The sequence below is a fragment of the Drosophila biarmipes genome, chromosome 2L, assembly GCF_025231255.1.
Source record: "Drosophila biarmipes strain raj3 chromosome 2L, RU_DBia_V1.1, whole genome shotgun sequence".
NCBI lineage: Eukaryota > Metazoa > Arthropoda > Insecta > Diptera > Drosophilidae > Drosophila > Drosophila biarmipes.
The window spans coordinates 3,781,565-3,798,687 of record NC_066612.1 but is presented as its reverse complement, the minus strand read 5'-3'; the positions used below and the strand labels follow the sequence as shown (position 1 = coordinate 3,798,687).

General features: G+C 48.0%; 5 protein-coding genes across 6 annotated transcripts; 3 read left to right on the top strand and 2 right to left on the bottom strand.

Annotated features, from left to right (window-relative positions):
- Window positions 1–543: 543 nt before the first annotated feature.
- LOC108029170 (streptococcal hemagglutinin) lies at window positions 544–5,371 on the top strand. The gene is made up of 3 exons (XM_017101315.3): window positions 544–1,104; window positions 1,440–3,415; window positions 3,473–5,371. The coding sequence occupies exons 2-3, from the start codon at window positions 1,520–1,522 to the stop codon at window positions 4,145–4,147; spliced, it is 2,571 nt and encodes an 856-aa protein (XP_016956804.1). The 5' UTR covers window positions 544–1,104; window positions 1,440–1,519; the 3' UTR covers window positions 4,148–5,371.
- A 78-nt stretch (window positions 5,372–5,449) lies between these two features.
- Window positions 5,450–6,771, bottom strand: LOC108028971 (trans-1,2-dihydrobenzene-1,2-diol dehydrogenase). Its single transcript, XM_017101011.2, has 3 exons — window positions 6,305–6,771; window positions 5,863–6,239; window positions 5,450–5,778 (listed from the first exon to the last, which is right to left on the bottom strand). The coding sequence occupies exons 1-3, from the start codon at window positions 6,681–6,683 to the stop codon at window positions 5,527–5,529; spliced, it is 1,008 nt and encodes a 335-aa protein (XP_016956500.1). The 5' UTR covers window positions 6,684–6,771; the 3' UTR covers window positions 5,450–5,526.
- A 1,139-nt stretch (window positions 6,772–7,910) lies between these two features.
- On the bottom strand, window positions 7,911–10,517 carry LOC108029283 (trans-1,2-dihydrobenzene-1,2-diol dehydrogenase). Its single transcript, XM_017101482.3, has 5 exons — window positions 10,376–10,517; window positions 9,183–9,411; window positions 8,596–8,887; window positions 8,291–8,537; window positions 7,911–8,224 (listed from the first exon to the last, which is right to left on the bottom strand). The coding sequence occupies exons 2-5, from the start codon at window positions 9,388–9,390 to the stop codon at window positions 7,964–7,966; spliced, it is 1,008 nt and encodes a 335-aa protein (XP_016956971.1). The 5' UTR covers window positions 9,391–9,411; window positions 10,376–10,517; the 3' UTR covers window positions 7,911–7,963.
- A 92-nt stretch (window positions 10,518–10,609) lies between these two features.
- LOC108028989 (uncharacterized) lies at window positions 10,610–11,823 on the top strand. The gene is made up of 2 exons (XM_017101031.3): window positions 10,610–10,714; window positions 10,770–11,823. Exons 1-2 carry the CDS (start codon window positions 10,661–10,663, stop codon window positions 11,544–11,546), a joined length of 831 nt encoding a protein of 276 aa, XP_016956520.1. The 5' UTR covers window positions 10,610–10,660; the 3' UTR covers window positions 11,547–11,823.
- A 317-nt stretch (window positions 11,824–12,140) lies between these two features.
- LOC108029206 (uncharacterized) lies at window positions 12,141–16,622 on the top strand. Of its 2 annotated transcripts, none has more exons than XM_017101384.3 (3): window positions 12,141–12,412; window positions 13,249–14,395; window positions 14,460–16,622. In XM_017101384.3, the coding sequence occupies exons 2-3, from the start codon at window positions 13,316–13,318 to the stop codon at window positions 16,299–16,301; spliced, it is 2,922 nt and encodes a 973-aa protein (XP_016956873.1). In that variant the 5' UTR covers window positions 12,141–12,412; window positions 13,249–13,315; the 3' UTR covers window positions 16,302–16,622. The 2 variants fall into 2 exon arrangements, with proteins under 2 accessions (XP_016956873.1, XP_050741086.1); XM_050885129.1 differs by lacking the exon at window positions 12,141–12,412 and adding an exon at window positions 12,451–12,532.
- Window positions 16,623–17,123: the final 501 nt, after the last annotated feature.

Genomic DNA, 17,123 nt, shown 5'->3' with positions numbered 1-17,123 from the left:
AAAATGCCATACAATAGGACTGTTATAGATTACCCTGATAAACAGTTTCTGACATAAAATTTATGAAAATAGCTTGTTTTTCATAAATAGTATGCTTCTTTTCGAAGAAAACATCAATGTTTTCCAAATTATAACAAAGAGTTTTTGTATGGGCTAGCAAGAACACCAACCATTTTATTGAATTTCCATAAAGTTTCGGCAGGGGCCAATAATATATTATTATAATGAACAAGCGGCCATGTAGCGAATGTATCTTATGATAATATAAAAAGAAAAATAAACAAATATAAATATTCTTCTATTTAAAATTTTTAACTTACTTGTTAGACATATATAAAAAAGGATGGTGTGATATTTGTAAACCAAAAAGACTAAAAGAAATGTCGTTACTGAAATGTAAAAATTATTCGTTTTATAAACACACGAAACCAAATAATTTTATTATTGAAATGAATAAATCAGATGATTAACATATACCGATATGAATATTCATTTTTATTGAAAAGTATCGATACGTATCGATATGAACTGAGATATTTGTCACATCCCTAACTAAAGGAAGAAGTAATAACATTGCGAGAAAAGTAGACGTGAAAATTTGAGAAAGGTGTCAGAAACTGTGAAATTAGTTTACGAGACTACAATTAAGTTCGAGCCGTAGCGAGCGCGCGGAGCACAGTGATTAAGTGTCAAAGAAGCACTCAATATCGTGTCCTGCTGCGCCTCCTGCACGCACACACCCGCACGGGCCTGCACACACACACAGAAGCACGCACACAGTTGCGCCAGTCGTCATCTCGCTCGCTCTCCGATTTTTTTCTGTCGCAGCTGCAACGCAAATCCGAAAAAGGATAATCCCCGCCGATCTCGCGAGTCCTGTCGCTGGGCCAAGAGCGGAACTGCTGCCGCAAAGGTGGGCCCCCAGAAATCAGCTAATCAATATTGACTTCGGCTCGCGGTGTGTCTACTTTTCGGGGGCTCCTCCTCTATTGTGTGCGAAATTCTCGGGGATCCAGGATTTCAAAGGATTCTGCACACGCACACGCCCGAATGTGCTTGCACGTACAGTGCTCACTCGAGAAGGCACACCAAGAAGTGGAAAAGGTAATAATTTATTTTTAAACCATTACACGTACACAGAAAAAAATGGATTTCATACCGAAATGGGTGCAAATTTTCCAACCGCTACTTGCAATTAAATTAGTGCTAAAATCTTGATTTCACCTTTAAAATAATTAGCATAAAAAGTGTAATAAAACTGTTTGATTTGTATTGCAAAATACTTAAATTTCATATCCTTGCTCACTCAAAAAGCATAACTTGTCCACTCCTCAGAGAGCGCACTGTATATACACACCTGATCTAGAAGTTTTCGCTACCTGCAAACGGATTTCCCCCCACTGCACATTATGTAAAACGCTTTCCCTACTTTCTTGCAGATGACGACCGTGGGAAACCCGAAGATCTAGGGAGACCAAGTGCTTTTTGGGTTCAGTTTCGGGACCTCGACACGAGTAGCATGTTCAGTCCTATCAAAAAGATATTCACGTACATACAAAAAAATGCGAGCGGCTCCAACATGTTTAGCCCATCAGGAAACACGTCAGCCGGCCAACGGGAGGAGGCTCCCAGTTTAAATGCCCACGACGAAGGCGATAGAAAGGAGCAGGACCAGGATCAGGATCCTGGGCAGGAGGATGATCAGAGCGATCAGGAACAGCAGCAGCAGCCACGGCACATCCTGCCCCAACTGAATGACGACGAAGACGACATCGAGAGGCAGATCAAAACCTCCATAATCCATGCCAAGAAGGTGCTTGTGGCCAAGCCCAAGGCGTTGGCCACCTTACCTCTGCCCCTCGAGCAGCTGGACGATGAGCTGGCGGACTTTGCCCACGGACCGGCGGACACCGAACTGGAGGAGCAGTTCCTCGAGCTGGAGAACTATCCGAACAACGAGATTATCGTGCTCACCGATGCGGATCTCAACTCTTCCATTGCCTCGGATGCCGTGTCCGAGGATCCGCTGGCAATAGACAACATATTGGACTCCTCGTCGGTCACCACAAACGAGGAGGTCGATACCAGTGGTGAGCTGCTTTGGCTGAAACTGAACAATGAAACGGAAGTGGCGACCGGCTCAGCGGATGTGGCATCCAGCAACCAGGCATCCCTGGAGCCAACCAAACCGGTTAAAGCGAAGGAAGATGAGCTGAGAGACGGTGGATCCGATTCTGGACTGGGCAGTGAGACGTCCGCATTGCTTAAGGATCAGGCGGAGAAGGAAGCCGATCCAGAAGTCCAGGAGAAGCAGGAAACCAAACCCATTAGATCCAATCTCAAGCGCAGGCTGGAGGATTCGGAGAGCGATGCTATAGACCAGTTGCCCGACATGTCAGCTCCACCCTTGGTCGCCCAAAAGCGAACCAAGCGCTCCATCAACTTTGACGAGGTCAAGGTGTACTACTTCCCGCGGCAACAGGGCTTCAGCTGCGTCCCCACTGCTGGCGGGTGCACCTTGGGCATGGGTGCCAGGCACATAGCCTTCAAGACGATGACCCTTGCCGAGCACGCGGCGGAATTGAGGCGGGCACATCGCAGCCAGAACCAGGACCTCCAGGCTCGCGGCTCCAGCAGTGATGACAGCGAGGAGTCCGAGGAGGATTACCTAAGCGAGGGTAGTGGCTCGGATGCGGAAGACGGTTCCAATGGCTTCCTGCAGCCGGTGACTCCCAAGCAACGGAGAGCCCTGCTGAAAGCAGCGGGCGTGAGGAAGATCGATGCCAGCGAGAAGAGCGAGTGCCGGGACATCAGAAACTCTCGCGAGGTTTGCGGCTGCTCCTGCAGGGAGTTTTGCGATCCGGAAACCTGTGCCTGCAGCCAGGCCGGTATAAAATGTCAAGTGGACCGAGCCATGTTCCCCTGCGGATGTACCCGCGAGGCTTGTGGCAATACAGTCGGTCGGGTGGAGTTCAATCCGACCAGGGTGCGCACCCATTACATCCACACGGTGATGCGCTTGGATCTGGAGCAGCGACAGGGCTCCGTGCAGGGCGTCGTCCAAGGAGGACATCTCCAGCCGCAGCAGCAACAACAATCCCAGCCGACCATCAGCTATTCCCCGGTGGGAACGGCCGCCACAGCTGCCTACTTCCTGCATACGCAATCGAACTACAGTTCCGGCTATGCCTCTCCAGCTTACACGCCCGAAAGCAGTGTGAGCTACTACCAACAGCAGCCGGCGGTGCCCACGCCGGGCCAGGTGAATTCCCAGCAGCAGCAGCAGGCGCAGGGCCAAAGCTACGCGGGTTACGCCCAGTTGGACAGCCTGGACTCGGGCCTCTTTGCCAGTGGCACCAATGCCACGCCCTCGTACGGCGAGCTATATCAGTCGCTTAGCTACGGCAGCACTCAGGTAAGCGGAGCTCATCCTCGGTAGCTCTAGTTTGGTTTCTACTTTTGTCCATCACAGATCACTTCCTATGCGACCGCCTACCAGCAGCATTCGCCGTCACCCGCCGTCGTTGTGGCCTCCGGTTCGCCGAGCTCTTGCGCCTACAGCTCCTGTGCGGTGCCGTCGGTTCCGCCGTATGGCAATGCAACGACCACCGCCTCCAGCAATGCTCCATACCAGACCACCGCTGTCTCCATGACCGCTGCCTCCACCTCCGCCTCGCCGTCACGGCTCGTTGGCAGTCCAGTTGGTGGCGCATCATCCTCGCCAGCCGCTGGCTCATCCACCGCTTCCCCGGCCAACGGCAATGAATTTATCAGTTTGAGCACACCGATCGCCAGTTCCTCGCGCCTTTCCCAGATCAACGATCTGCTGCAGCACAACCGCAACACCACCGCCGCCTTGGTGGCCGTCTCCGAGGGATTGAGCGGTGGCAGAGCCGCTTCCAGTGCGTCCACCATCGACTCCATCGACACGCCGCCCATTGTCGAGGAGGGCCAGCAGCGGGGATGCATGAGCTTCGAGGCGTTGCCCCCGCCGCTTGTGAATCCAGCGCCCATTGTCGCCGTGGTGGAGAGCAAGCTGCCACCGATGACCACGTTGGGCCTGCCGGCGGCCCAAGCACCTCCGTCTGCCCCTCAGCCACGCCAGCCGCTGGAACAGCATCATCAGGCCTTGAACGAGTCCACCTAGAGCAGGGAGCGCGCCACCAATTCCAATTTGGGCTGGGTCGATGGGCGGGGTTTTCGTAGGAGACTTTAAATTCGAGCGATCCTCAGTGACCTTAGTTTCGAAGCTATGATTCTACCAACTCGATATGCACACCATTGTTTTAGCATAAGGATTTGTTAAAAAAGAGAGCACTCTTATTGGTAGGGCAGATAACTACAATACATATGTGGAAATTCCAAAAAAAAACTTTGATTTTTTCCTGTTTATTGCAAATACTAATTTTAATATTCCTTCTTTGAATTACATTGATTGTTTTCGTACCTTTTGAGTACTCAAATAGTGTTTTTGGCTCAAGTTAAACTTGTTTGATACCCTTTGAAATTGTATCTTTAGTTGCCAGGAGACCCACCCTTAAATCGGAACAGGAGCAGGCGTCGAGAGAGCTGGGAATAGTTTTTATAGCAATTTTACACAGCAAAAGACTTCATTACGTTTAAGGCGGCGGCAGGCGTGGCTGGGAAAGGGGGCGGAGGGATGAGCAGGGGCAGGAATCAAAAAGGACGTCACTCCGCGACTTCGGGAGACCTCTTCAGTAGCGGCGAGAGCCACCGAATCGGGCTCGGACCGCCTTGTATAAATCATTTTATTGTTAACTTCTAATTAGTCTCTAAGTGCATACTGTAATTTAGTTACTTTGTTGCCTAAGTTATGTTCCCCTCGCAAATCCAAGCTATCTTTTGCGCCTTTTTTTCCCTATTGTCTAATGTAAAACGAACAAATTATGGAGGGGTACTGTTTAACCTGGTTTATTACGTTGCTCCAATGAATTTAATGAGCTGAGAGCCCTGATAGCTTCCCCCAACATTCTGTGTCAAATCTGATTTAGCCCAGCTTAAGTGAAATCGATCGTTAACCGATCTTTTGTTTTGTACTTTGCATTTAGTTACGAAGCCAATCTAACTACCTAATGAGTTGACGAGCCTTCTGTAGAATTATCCTCGATTTAGCTGCGTTTAAGTATTCATTTAGCTCTAAGTTTCCTCGTTTCTGACCTTTAGCGATCTAGCCTTAACACAACAACACAACAAATGGCAGCAACCAGAAAAAAAGAAATACAGACAAAGCATCCACAACATGCAGTACGATTTAGAAGTATGTATATGCAACTTGATAACGACAATGCGAAAAAATGAAAACGAAAAAAAAGTAATTGCAATTATTTAAATAAATATTGAATACAAAATAGCAAGATCTGTCTCGGCCTAATTTCAATCCTCCTTTCCAATTGTATCTTCATCATTTCTAGTATAATAGGAGGTCTCATTGTGGTTGAATATTCAGGTAATCGATTATTCTTTGTTATTTATTAATTACTGAGTAACTCTTACTTCTCCCACAGCTCAGACATCAAAGGTGACCCCGATTTGCCGCCGGATCTCATCGGTAATGGCTATGAGCTCCAGACTCTCGGCATGCGTGAACTTCGGACTCTCGACCAGGCGTTTCTCTATGCAGCGACGCACTTCCTCCGCCTCATACCTCAGCCCGCAGGTGTTTGTGTAATGGAAATCAAACTTGGCCCGTGGCAAGGGCCAGGATTCAGGAGGTCCATTGGAGCGGCTCAGCTGGGTGCAGCACCAGTAGTTGGACAGCTGGAAGATTTACAAAGCACAGCTGATAATCCCCCTGATCCCGAGTTCAAGTCGCGAAAAGAAGAAAAACGGCGATAAGCTCACCTTAATCTCGCCTTTGGTTCCCGTGATGACGGCATCGTTTTCCAGATTCTCCAGGCCCGTCACCAGAGCCACTAGCCTCCGGCCATCGCCATAGTCCAGCATAAACTCACCCTGCACGTCCACGCGCTCCTTGTTGAGTTGCGTTCCACTGGGCAGGATTTTGACAGGGGAAACACCGAAAATGAACTGCCCCAGTTGCAGGGCGTAGATGCCCAGGTCCATGAGGACGGAGCCTCCCAGAGAGCGATGGCACACCCGCTCCATGTGGGCCAGGCGGAAACCGTGCTGTACCTTCACCTGGGTCACCTCGCCGATGACATCGTGATTCAGGAACTCCCTCAGGCGATCGTAGCTGGGAAAGCAACGCGACCACATGCCTGAAAGCAGGTAAAGATCCTAGCATTATTCCTTGAATATCACTTGAATTTTGCAAAGGCTTCACCCTCCATGAGGAACACTCCCCGCTGTTCGGCCAGCGCATACAACTCCTTGGCCTGCTCCAACGCCAGACACATGGGCGTCTCGCAGAGGACATTTTTACCCCTGGCCAGCATCAGGTGGACGACAGCGTAGTGGAAGGGATTCAGTGTGCCCACATATACCACGTCCACCTCGCGGTCCAGGGCCAGGGCATCGAAGCCATCGTAGTGCCTGGCAATCTGATTCCTCTGGGCGAACTCCTGTGCCCGCTGGCCATCCACATCGGCCACGGCCACCACCACATGGCGGGACTTCTCCACGGTGCCCAGGGCGGTGACGAAATCCTGCGTTATCCTGCCCGCCGCCGCAATGCCCCAGTTCAGGTTCGCCTGGCTCTGCATTGCAAGCTATATGGGTATCCGTATCCGTTCTGTTTTCGAGTCGAGTCGAGTCTCGCGCGGGCTCGTGTCCGGGCAGCTACTGACGCCATGATAATGATACGGAGTGCCAGTCCCGAGGGGCTCCTATCAGTGCCTGGCATCTGCATTCATTGCACATTTCGTATTGCATTCCGGTTGATAAGGAACCCAGCAGATCCGCACACTGACGCTCTACAAGCTAGAATTTTCGATGATGATGCTCGGTTTTCTATGGTACTATACATACTAAATGTATTCCTATGCTTTTCTAAAGGACAATGTTCTGTAAATAACTGAATACATTTATAGAATATTAGTCGTATGATATTTTCACCAAGCTTTCCTGAACTGATTGCAAGGTTTTCATCCATATTAACCTCATTTCAGAATCCTTTAATAAGGAAGGACCATCGTCTGTAAATTTCTAATAACCTTTCTAGAGTCGTAGTTTTATTATATTTCCCTTATACAACTGATCACAAGGTTTTCGTCCACTACACATACTCGAATTCCAAATCTCTAAAGGGCTTTGACCATGAGGTGTTCTACGCCATCGAAGTTATCTTATCTCTCAGAACCTAGGCGAGCCCCCTTTTTTGACGGCTATCTAAAAAAACTATGCGACTAAAAAGCTTTTAAAGTACAGTTGCGTAGAGTCTGAAAAACAAAAGATATAGGAAATAAACTTTCGAGGATCTATATAAATTAATATATATTTTTAAAGAGATATTTTCTAACGAGGTTGAGCGTAATAAGTTGGTCTTACTAAGTACCAAAATCTCAATTACAGATAAGAAAGCAGAAAACCCTGAGATAAGAAACCCCTGGGTTCTTTTTTACCAGCCCCTAAATTAAAAGACGCCCATCATGCGGCGAAAACGTGATCAATTGTGAGTACGAGTACGAGTATTGTCGGCAATTTTGCCATATCATCTACTTTAGTTACACCCCAGGCAGAGTTCGACCTAGTGGGAATGTCATTGCTGCCGTTCCACAATCAATGCCCCGCCTTATCGCCACTGTTTGTCAATCCTTGATATAGAGTGGGGCATCGAAAAATATAGAGCCGGTGGGGTAAACTTTTTCTAGGAACAGATACATATGTAATACGAACTGTGGGATATTCAAAAGTTCTAAGATATTTTGTTGAGAGCTTATTATTATGGGTTTCTAAATCTAAATAAGAATCGCTTAGAGATGTTCAAATAATACTTTTTTAAAAATGTCTATTTATTACTTTATGTTATGATCTAAAGCATCTTTTACTCCTCATCGAACTTGTTGAGCACACCGATCTGCTTGCGGATGGTGTCCTCGATCTCGGCGAAGAGCAAACTGTCGGCGTAGGTCACGTTCTTGTTCTCCACGTCGCCGGCGAGGATGGACTGACGCACTGCCTCCGCCTCGTAGCGCATGGCCTCGGAGTTGGCGTAGTTGGTCTCGTACTTGCCCTTGGGCGGCAGCCACTCCTTCTCCTGGCCATCGATGTCGATCAGCTTGTTGGGCGTCCAGAAGTCAATCAGCTATTAGGTAGTATACATATTGAAGGTGTGCGGCTCTGATCAATCTCTATCGATTAGATTACTCACGGTAACTTGTCCTTTGGTGCCCTTGATCACGGCGGTGTTGGCCAGCTTCTCCTTGGAGGAGAAGCGCATGCGAGCAGTGCGTCCGCCGCTGTAGGTCAGCGTGGCGCTCACATCGTCGTCGATGCCCTCGGCGTTGACGGATCCCTTGGACTCGATCTTCTCGGGCTTCTCCTGGAAGGCCCACTGCGACACCTGGATGGTGTAGATGCCCAGGTCGTAGACCACGCCACCTCCCAGTTCGCGTTTCCTATGAAGAAGGTACGCCATTAGTACGGAGATCATTGGATTTCCAAGTGCCATCTTACTGCAGGCGATCCACATGGGCCAATGGGAAGCCGAAGTTGACCTCCACGTCCTTAACCTGGCCGAGCTGTCCGCTGGAGATGAGCTCCTTGACGCGCTGGTAGGAGGGGAAGAAGCGCGACCACACGGCCTCCATGAAGAAGCGCTTGTTGGCCTTGGCAGCGGCCAGGATGCCCTCCACCTGCTTCTTGTTCATGGCCAGGGGCTTCTCGCAGAGAACGTGCTTGCCATTGTTCAGCATCAGCACGGCCACCTCGTAGTGCTGGGGGTTCAGGGTGCCAATGTAGACCACATCTGGGAAATGACATTTATATTAAAAATAATCTCTATATAAATAATGCAGTACTGGGTTCTGTATAGAAATATCCAATGATTTAAAAATTCTTCAATCCGTAATCGCATCCTTCGGAATTAACACTTGGGAATTATAGTCTTTTTGTAACTCAAATTCACAGAAAAAATATCTCTGAATTAAAACTTGAGAATTATAAAAGCGAATCGAACAAATCTTAGTTTTTAGTTTAAACTTTAAACTTATAAATGTAGAATTTAGAAATAGGGATTTTTTATTTTTATTGTTAATACCCACCGACATCGCCGCTCTTGGCCAGCTCCTCGTAACTGCCGAGGGCCTTGGGGATGGAGTGCTTGGTGGCGAACTCCTGAGCGCGATCCAGGGACCGGGCGGCTATGGCCTGCACCTTGTGGTCGGTGGAGGGCAGGGTGCTCAGGGCGATAACGAAGTCCTCGCTGATCTTGCCGGCAGAGGCGATTCCCCAACGGATGAGCTTCGACATGTTGCTGGCTTGTGGGACAGGCTGCGAATGAGTGAGGAGCCGAGTGGATTGTTAGTTAAATATGGGTGGCGGCCCCAGAGAACCCTCCTTATCAGCGGAGCAAGGGAGAGTATCGGGCGCCATATCTCTCTCTCCACCGGGAGTTTATCTTCCCCCGATTGTTTGAAGGCAAATCGACCAAAAGTAATTGTTCTATTTCACAATGTTATTGAGCTTGACCTTGTTTGGGTATTTCTTGAATTATTCTGGATGCCACCTGTGCGGCAATCCAAAGTTATCAGTCGATCGAACGAGCCCTCCTCTCCTGGCCAATAGTTTCCTCAATAAATTAAAGTGCTTGTCACGTTCGCTTTACTGCATAGATTTTCAAGATAATAACATAAATAATTTTTAAAAAATTTAGATTATGTTATAAGAGATACTCAAAGTTCACTTTTGGCGTTGCAAAGAATTTTTTTTTATTTTTCTAATTTTTATCTGCTATATTTATTTTAACAAAATATAATAATAGTTAAATACCATTATTATTTTTTTCATTTTAACGTAATGCTTTGTTCCATTTAATTATTTGTATAATATTTATATTGATAATATAATATTATAATTATTATAAAAATAAGTGCAACGTTTTTAATAAATAACTTTATCTAGAAATGTTTTGTAGCGACTATTTTTTTCAGTGTACCGATCCTATTCTTCCAATAGTTTCCCTGGAATGCTTGCTTTTTGTTTACATAGATTTCCAGTTGTCAACAGGTACTTTTTTTTATTAATTACTTGTTCACTTGAGTGTTTCTAATTATTTTTTTATTTTGCCAAACCTGTTTTGCATATACAAAGGGATATAACCTTGGTGTTAAATAAGCCGGCTGTGTTGTATTTTGTTTATAATGAAAGCACTCTAGGAATGGTTTTCTGGCAATGATTATGACAACTCCCCCATGTTCTTTATACGATAAACATTTATCCAATTAAATCTTCTTACGCTGGACTTGCTGAACTGAAGGCTTGGATAAAACTTTCCACTGTGTTGTTTTTTATGCGCGACAGTTCTATTTATAACTTTTTTCTATAAACTATTCCCGGCGCACCCGACACGAAAAACAAGGCAACTTCCCCGATTCACCTGGCAAGTAAGCTTTTGACAGTTGTGGTGGGTGCACCGGCTAAGCATGCTGTTGTGTGCGTTTCGTGGTGACTGTCACTCTGAAGAAGAAGAGAACAGCTGTTCAATGTTTTGCTTGCTGATTTCAGGGAAAAACAGTCGAAAATGCTGCGAAAATTATTATTTAACACACAAGCTGTATTAAAACAGCCACCAAAGGTGGGTGAAATAAAAGGAAACTAGCTACACATAGTTGTATATACCCATTTTGCAGTTGCACCACATAAGGCACCTGGCTGCAGCCAAGATTCTGCAACTCGAACAGGCCCACATTGATGAGGCCATCAAGTTGGAACCCACTCTGTCCATTTTCACACCTGAGATCTGGCGAAGGGCCCATCAAACCTTTCGGAATCACGGCCTGGAAACGGTCAGTTTCCTGAGGATCGTCACCGGCAACCCTGCAGTGCTGAAGCGGACGCCAGACAAAATAGTCAACAGCCTGGAAATCTGGAGAGCCTGCCAGTTCGGCGAGCATCTTCTGCACCTGCTGCTCACAAAGTATCCCGAACTACTGGACATCAGCGACTCCCACCAGTTGCTGTCACACATTGGCTTTCTGAAGAGTCGCGTGTCCACGAGCAAAAACGTTTGGAAACTGCTGATGAACAGTCCGGATCTAATAGCCCAGCCCGAGGAAACCGTGGAGGAAAAGCTGAATTTCCTCATAGATGTGATGCGCATTGAAGTTCCGGAGGTTGTGAAATCAGCAGCCCTTAGCCTGCCCTTCGAGGAGTTGCGCTGTCGCCACGAGTTCCTGGTGCGTTTGGGCCTTTTCAAGCCCCGACCTCCGAAGGCCGATCCCAATGAGCCCACCTCGAACCACAAGCTGTATCAGATCACGGACACTTCCGAGAAGAGTTTTGCCACAAAGATATGCCATGTCACCCTGCCGGAGTACGAGGCCTTCAAGGAACTCTACGCCAAGGAACTGGAGCGAAAGTCCAGAAAAGCAAAGGAGGAGGAGGAGCTTAGCGACGAAGACGAATAGATTGGGGTTAAGAGTTATCCGTAAGGAGAGCCGCACAAATACATAATGTATGTGTTATAGTTAATAGAATGGTAACCTTCTGGGTGCAGAGATTATTTAAAATCCATCTGTATCCTATGTGATCTTAAGTTGGATGCAGTGCGGCGAGGCAAAAGGAACCGCAGGAAAGGAATCCTGCGATTTAATTTTAACGGAAGTACATTTTATTTTAAAGTTTTTAATACACACTGGTGGTAATAAAATATGGCTCATTCTGGGGCCTCTAATAAAAAGCTAACCAAATTGAAAAACTCATGAATTCAAAAGTTTTGGGAATACCCCAAACACTTTCAAAGTAATGGTTTGAGTGGAATAATGTTGGTGTTTTGGTAAATATTGACTGATATCTTTGCGATGGAAACAGCAGAACGTCTATACTTTTCTAAAAGAGGGGGCGTGGCTGTCGAAGCATCCCAAAATCTTAATACTATATTTATTTTTAACTGCCACAACTACAACGTAGGACGAATACCCCTGCCAGGAAGCCCTTACGTACCCCAACGATACCTATCGATAGCACTTCCCACATCATCTTCAGCTGCAACAAATACAACGTAACGTAGGGGACGCATTTTGCCATCTCTAAGCAAATACAACGATATTCATAATATCACTCTTTAAACGCGAAAACGCGAGTAAAACTAGCAAGCTTCAATTGATTGGGCCACAGAATCAATTGGGCAGTACATCCAACTCGCGTTTTCCGCACTGACCTGGCATTTTCCTTCACGGAAGGCGGCCAAACAGGCGAATGGAAGGGCTGGGTAGAACGGTAACCTAAACCCAGGCAAGAAAAAAAACAAAAAACATGGAAGTGTGTTAACGACGTAAGTGTCAGTTCATTTCAAAGCTGTTCAGCGTTCCAGTAAAATCGTTTCTGGGCATTTTGTGTGATTTTTATTTTGTGATTTTCAATCGTGTGCTTTGTTTGTGTTGCGTTGGTGTGGGTAAGTGTGTGTGGTGCGCTGCGTCGGTGTGAGTGGCTGCGCATGTGTGCGGCAGTGGGAGCGAGACGGCACCACTCGAGTAGCGGTTGTCAAAAACAGCTGATCCGGCCCAGGGGTGTGGGTGCCAGAGGGGGTGGCGCTCGTGCGTCCAACGGGGGCGGGGGTGGCACTCACCTGTAAGCTTTCGCCAAAAATTACGGTATAAAAAGAATTGTTGAACTTGGAAAATGCATTTCAAACTGTGGTTATTTTCTAACATTTTTTTTCGACGTACAGTCGTTGCCCTCTACACAAGTGGTTGCTCTTTGGAGACTTTTCCGTCGCTGAAAATATGTCAATTCAGGGTCAGGGTCCTGCGCTAAGATGATATATCATATATGTGATATGTGGTACTACTAAAACATATACTAAAATAAACACAAGGAGGTGTATTATATATAAACTCTTGTAAATTATTATTAAAAAAATATTAAAATAATTTTTTTTTTTTAATTTATTACTAATCCTTTAAAAAATTAGAAAAATTAAAAAAATAAGTATATTTTAAAATAGTAAAGTAATTGTAATTTTTTACAGATAGTTTTAACTCTTATTTAAAATCCTTTTTCCATGATAATCTTGTCAAAAAATGGATTCTAGTATATTACCATTACCTCCATCAATATATCATTAAAAATTCTTCACTTGCTAGAAACTAAAGGAATCTTTTTTTCCAGGTGCTTAAAAGGGCAGTTTTGCTCAATCTACCAACCCCCGGTTCCCGCGATCCAGTTTCTGTGCGGAATGCCCCTGAACGATGTGGCCTCCTCCGGCGGTGGAGTGTATCCGGAAAATGGAACGAAGCACAAGGCACAGGGCATGGCGAAGCCGGACGCCTCAGCCGGCCCAAGTGCCGGCCCGGGATCGGGACCCACGCTGTTCTCCCTGCAGGGCCAAAAGTGGCAGCAGGTCTTCGACCTGGACAAGGTCATCAAGCAGCTGCGCACGGCTGAGAAAACGTATCTGCGCGGCGGCAAGAACTCCTCCGCCGGCGGGGATCAGCAGGCCAAAGTGCAGGTGCAGCGCCTGCAGTCGGCGGACATGGCCTACTATGACCTGGTGCCCAAGCTGGCCAGCCGCGACATAGTACTCTGTAGTTCCTGCTCGGGATGTTACACGAAGGCAGGCTTCCAGCATCACATTGCGCTGCAGCATCCGAGCGTCTGGGAGGCCACATCCAGCAAGGTCAACCCCAGTGCCAACGGGGCGGCCTCATCCAGCGACTCGCGTCTCACTGCCACGGAGAACAGCCAGGAGGGCGGCGCCATTGTGCCCAGCTCGCCCACGGACACGCTCTCGGCCTCGACGCTCTCCAGCTGCTCGAACGGCTCCAGCAGCTCGGCCTCGCTGCAGCATCCGGCCGGGGCGGGATCGTCCTCCACCACCACCACCTCGTCCTCGTCGTCGTCGCGCCACAAGAGCAGCAGCAGCAAAAGCAGCAGCTCGTCCTCATCCAAGGGCAGCAGCAGCACTTCCGCCGGCAGTCGTTCGCGTTCCAAGTCGTCGAAGAACCGCCACCACTCCTCGCCAGCTCCGGCGCCTGCGTTGGAGACCAATCACAAGGAATCCAAGGGCTCAAAGAAGAGCACGGCCATAGCGGCACCGCCTGTCGTCGCCCCGGTGCTCAAAGAGGAACCTCCAGCTGTAGCAGCCGCTCCGGCTGCCATCACCGTGTTCTCCTCCTCCAGCAACTCATCCTGCAGTCTACCGCCCACTCCCACGCTGGGCGCAGCCTCCAGCGAGGTGGCACTGGGGATCAACTACTCACCTGCCCAGCTTCAGACGGAGGTGGAAAAGCTTCCCGAGCTTCAGCCAAAGAAAAAGGTTTTTTATATAATTGTCAACTTAAAACTCAGTGAAATATTTACCTAACTCGTTTATATTTCAGGTGAAGGGCTCAAGCGATCATCGAACAAAAGCGGAAAAAGAGAAGAACAAAGAGAAGCCTGTGGTGACTGTCTACGAGCAGCAGCAAGTGATTAGCGAGCTGGATCAGGCTGTCTCCTCCATTACGGGAGCTGTCGCCTCCGAGGTGGCACCCGAAGAGGAGGAACTGCCCTTGCCCAACACCTCCGATGAGAACTCCATTTCCCAGACGCTCGACGAGATGCTGGACAGCAAGTTGATCAATGAGATACTCAACAACTTCGATGAGAGCGCCCTGGACACATCGCAGCAGCAGCCACAGCCGCAGTCGCAGAATGGAACTCTTTCGCATCCCGCACAGGCGACGAAAAGATTGCGCTTCGAGGACGGAACCATTGGCGAGGATTACACCGTCTACCAGCAGCAGTCGGTGCAGCAGGTCTACGGCGAGGAAGAGCACCAGCAGGAGCTGACCACCATCGATGCCATGCAGCTGCAGCAGCTGATCTACCAGCAGCAGCAGATGCTCGAGCAGCAGCAACTGCAGGAGCAGCAGCAGCAACAGCAGCAGGATCAGAAGCTGCAGGAGCACGAGCAGCAGCGTCAGTTCAGCGTCTACAATGTGCCATCTCTGACGGATGAGGCCATGGGCAATCCCCAGCAGCCGCAGCAGCTGGAGGAGCACATGATCTTGCCCAGCATCATTTACGAGATCAGCGAGTCGAATCCCGTCTCCATGCTGGAGCAGCAGAAGGTCTTGGCCGAATTCCTAACCAACGCGGGCTATGAAAACGTGGACGTGAATGTCGTGCAATCGGGCGGCGGCATGCAATCCGGTTTGAGTTCTGGAATGGTGGAGACCAACCACCTGGCGGACGAGCTGGGTGACTTTGAGTTCAGTAAACTGGAGACTGTTAGCGACACCGTAAAGACTGTTAAGCTGGAGGCCAAGGCCGCCAGCCAGCCACCCACAACAAATCCTCAGATCACGCATCATCCATCGCTGGCCAATGCCAAATACCACGAGGACAGCTACTTCAATGTGATGCTGTACTCGGGAGCGCCGCGTCCCCTGGCCATGAACACCTTCGGCATGGTCAAGATGCCGCAGGGGTTGGGTGTGACTTTCCGCAAAAACCTGCTGACCACGCGGAAGGCCAACAACAGTTTGTTGTCCCTGACGGGCGGCAGTCATCTGGGCGTGGTGGGCCAGCTGGCACGCCCACCGCCGCCGCCCTCGCCGGCGTTGAGTAATGGCTTGCCCGGCAAGAATCCGGCAGCGGGCAGAACCGTATACGCCCAGAGGTCGAATGTCATAGCACAGGATCGGTTGAGATGCAACAAGAGGGCGCTGATCGGTGGCAAGGTGGGAGCGGCAGGATCGGGAGTCATGACGGCCAAGCGCTTGAACGAACTGCTGATGGGAAAGGTCAAGAAGGAGGAGAAGCCCCAGCCGGAGGGCGAGGAGGGAGGCGAGCAGGCGACGAAGGACAAGGAACGCGAGAGGGAGGAGGACAACAAGCTGACCTTCAGCTTCTACGAGAAGCGCCGCCGCCTGTTGGCGGGCAAGCAGGAGCAACTCCAGGCGCTCGGCCGCCCCAGCTTCACCCTGCCGCTCCAGAGTAACCACAACGCCAGCCAAAGTCAAAGCCACTCGCCGCAGCAGCTGCTCAAGAAGCAGCTGCTGCGCACCCTGTCCGACAGCAGCAGCAACCTCAACATCAGCAACATGAACAACATCAGCAATATGAACAGCAGCAACACTCCCAGCGCCAATAGCAATCCTCCCTGGAAGGGGAACAATTCCAATCCGGGCGGGAACTCCACTCCAACCAGCGGCGACTTGATGCGCGTCTTCGTCTGATCCGATCGGAGGTTCAGAGCCGCGGACGCGCACCCCTAGTTATATATGTTTATACAATACGATACGATTATGTGCGGCCTCTTCTCTAAATGCTAAATTATATTTTAATAATTTTTTTAAATCAATTCTTCATTTTTTAAAAGTGATAATTAGTTATCGATTAGTTGATTGTATGTAGTTCTCTGTTTAGTCTACGCCCTAAGTTAATTTAATAACTATAAACGATTATTTCTCGTGGCTAAGCATTACGCTAAGTACTCGTAAATCATTATTTATAAACGCTGTAAACTTTTAAAAATACAAGAGCATGCCTAAGTTCAATTCTATCTCAAGTCGAGCTTTATTTTGTTGTGAAACGCGCTTACTAGGAATGATTTTGGGGTTGGGAAGATATATCTTAAACTTCCCAATTGTATTTCTAAATTTAAAAATTCGTTAAAAAATAACGGTCTAAAGTACTCGGACAGGATGGTTTTGAAACCCGCTAAGAAGTTATCGGAGTGCACAACCAAGAGCCTTATACAATACGCAACACTTCAATAGGTTTAAAAACCATTTATAAAAGGTGAAATATCTGGAATTAATCATTAAATAAAAATGATATCCATAAAGTAATGTTTTATAATATTTATTACGCATTCATACACATTCTTAAAACCATCTTGCTTTAAATAAACGTAAAATGAAATATGTGGAAAAAATACGAAATAAGACATAAATCTGAAACAGTCTAGTTAAAATGATTTAATATATTCATTTAATTATAATAAATTTAGATACTCGACCTATTTAGCTATCGCCGGGTGTAGGCAGTAACTGCTT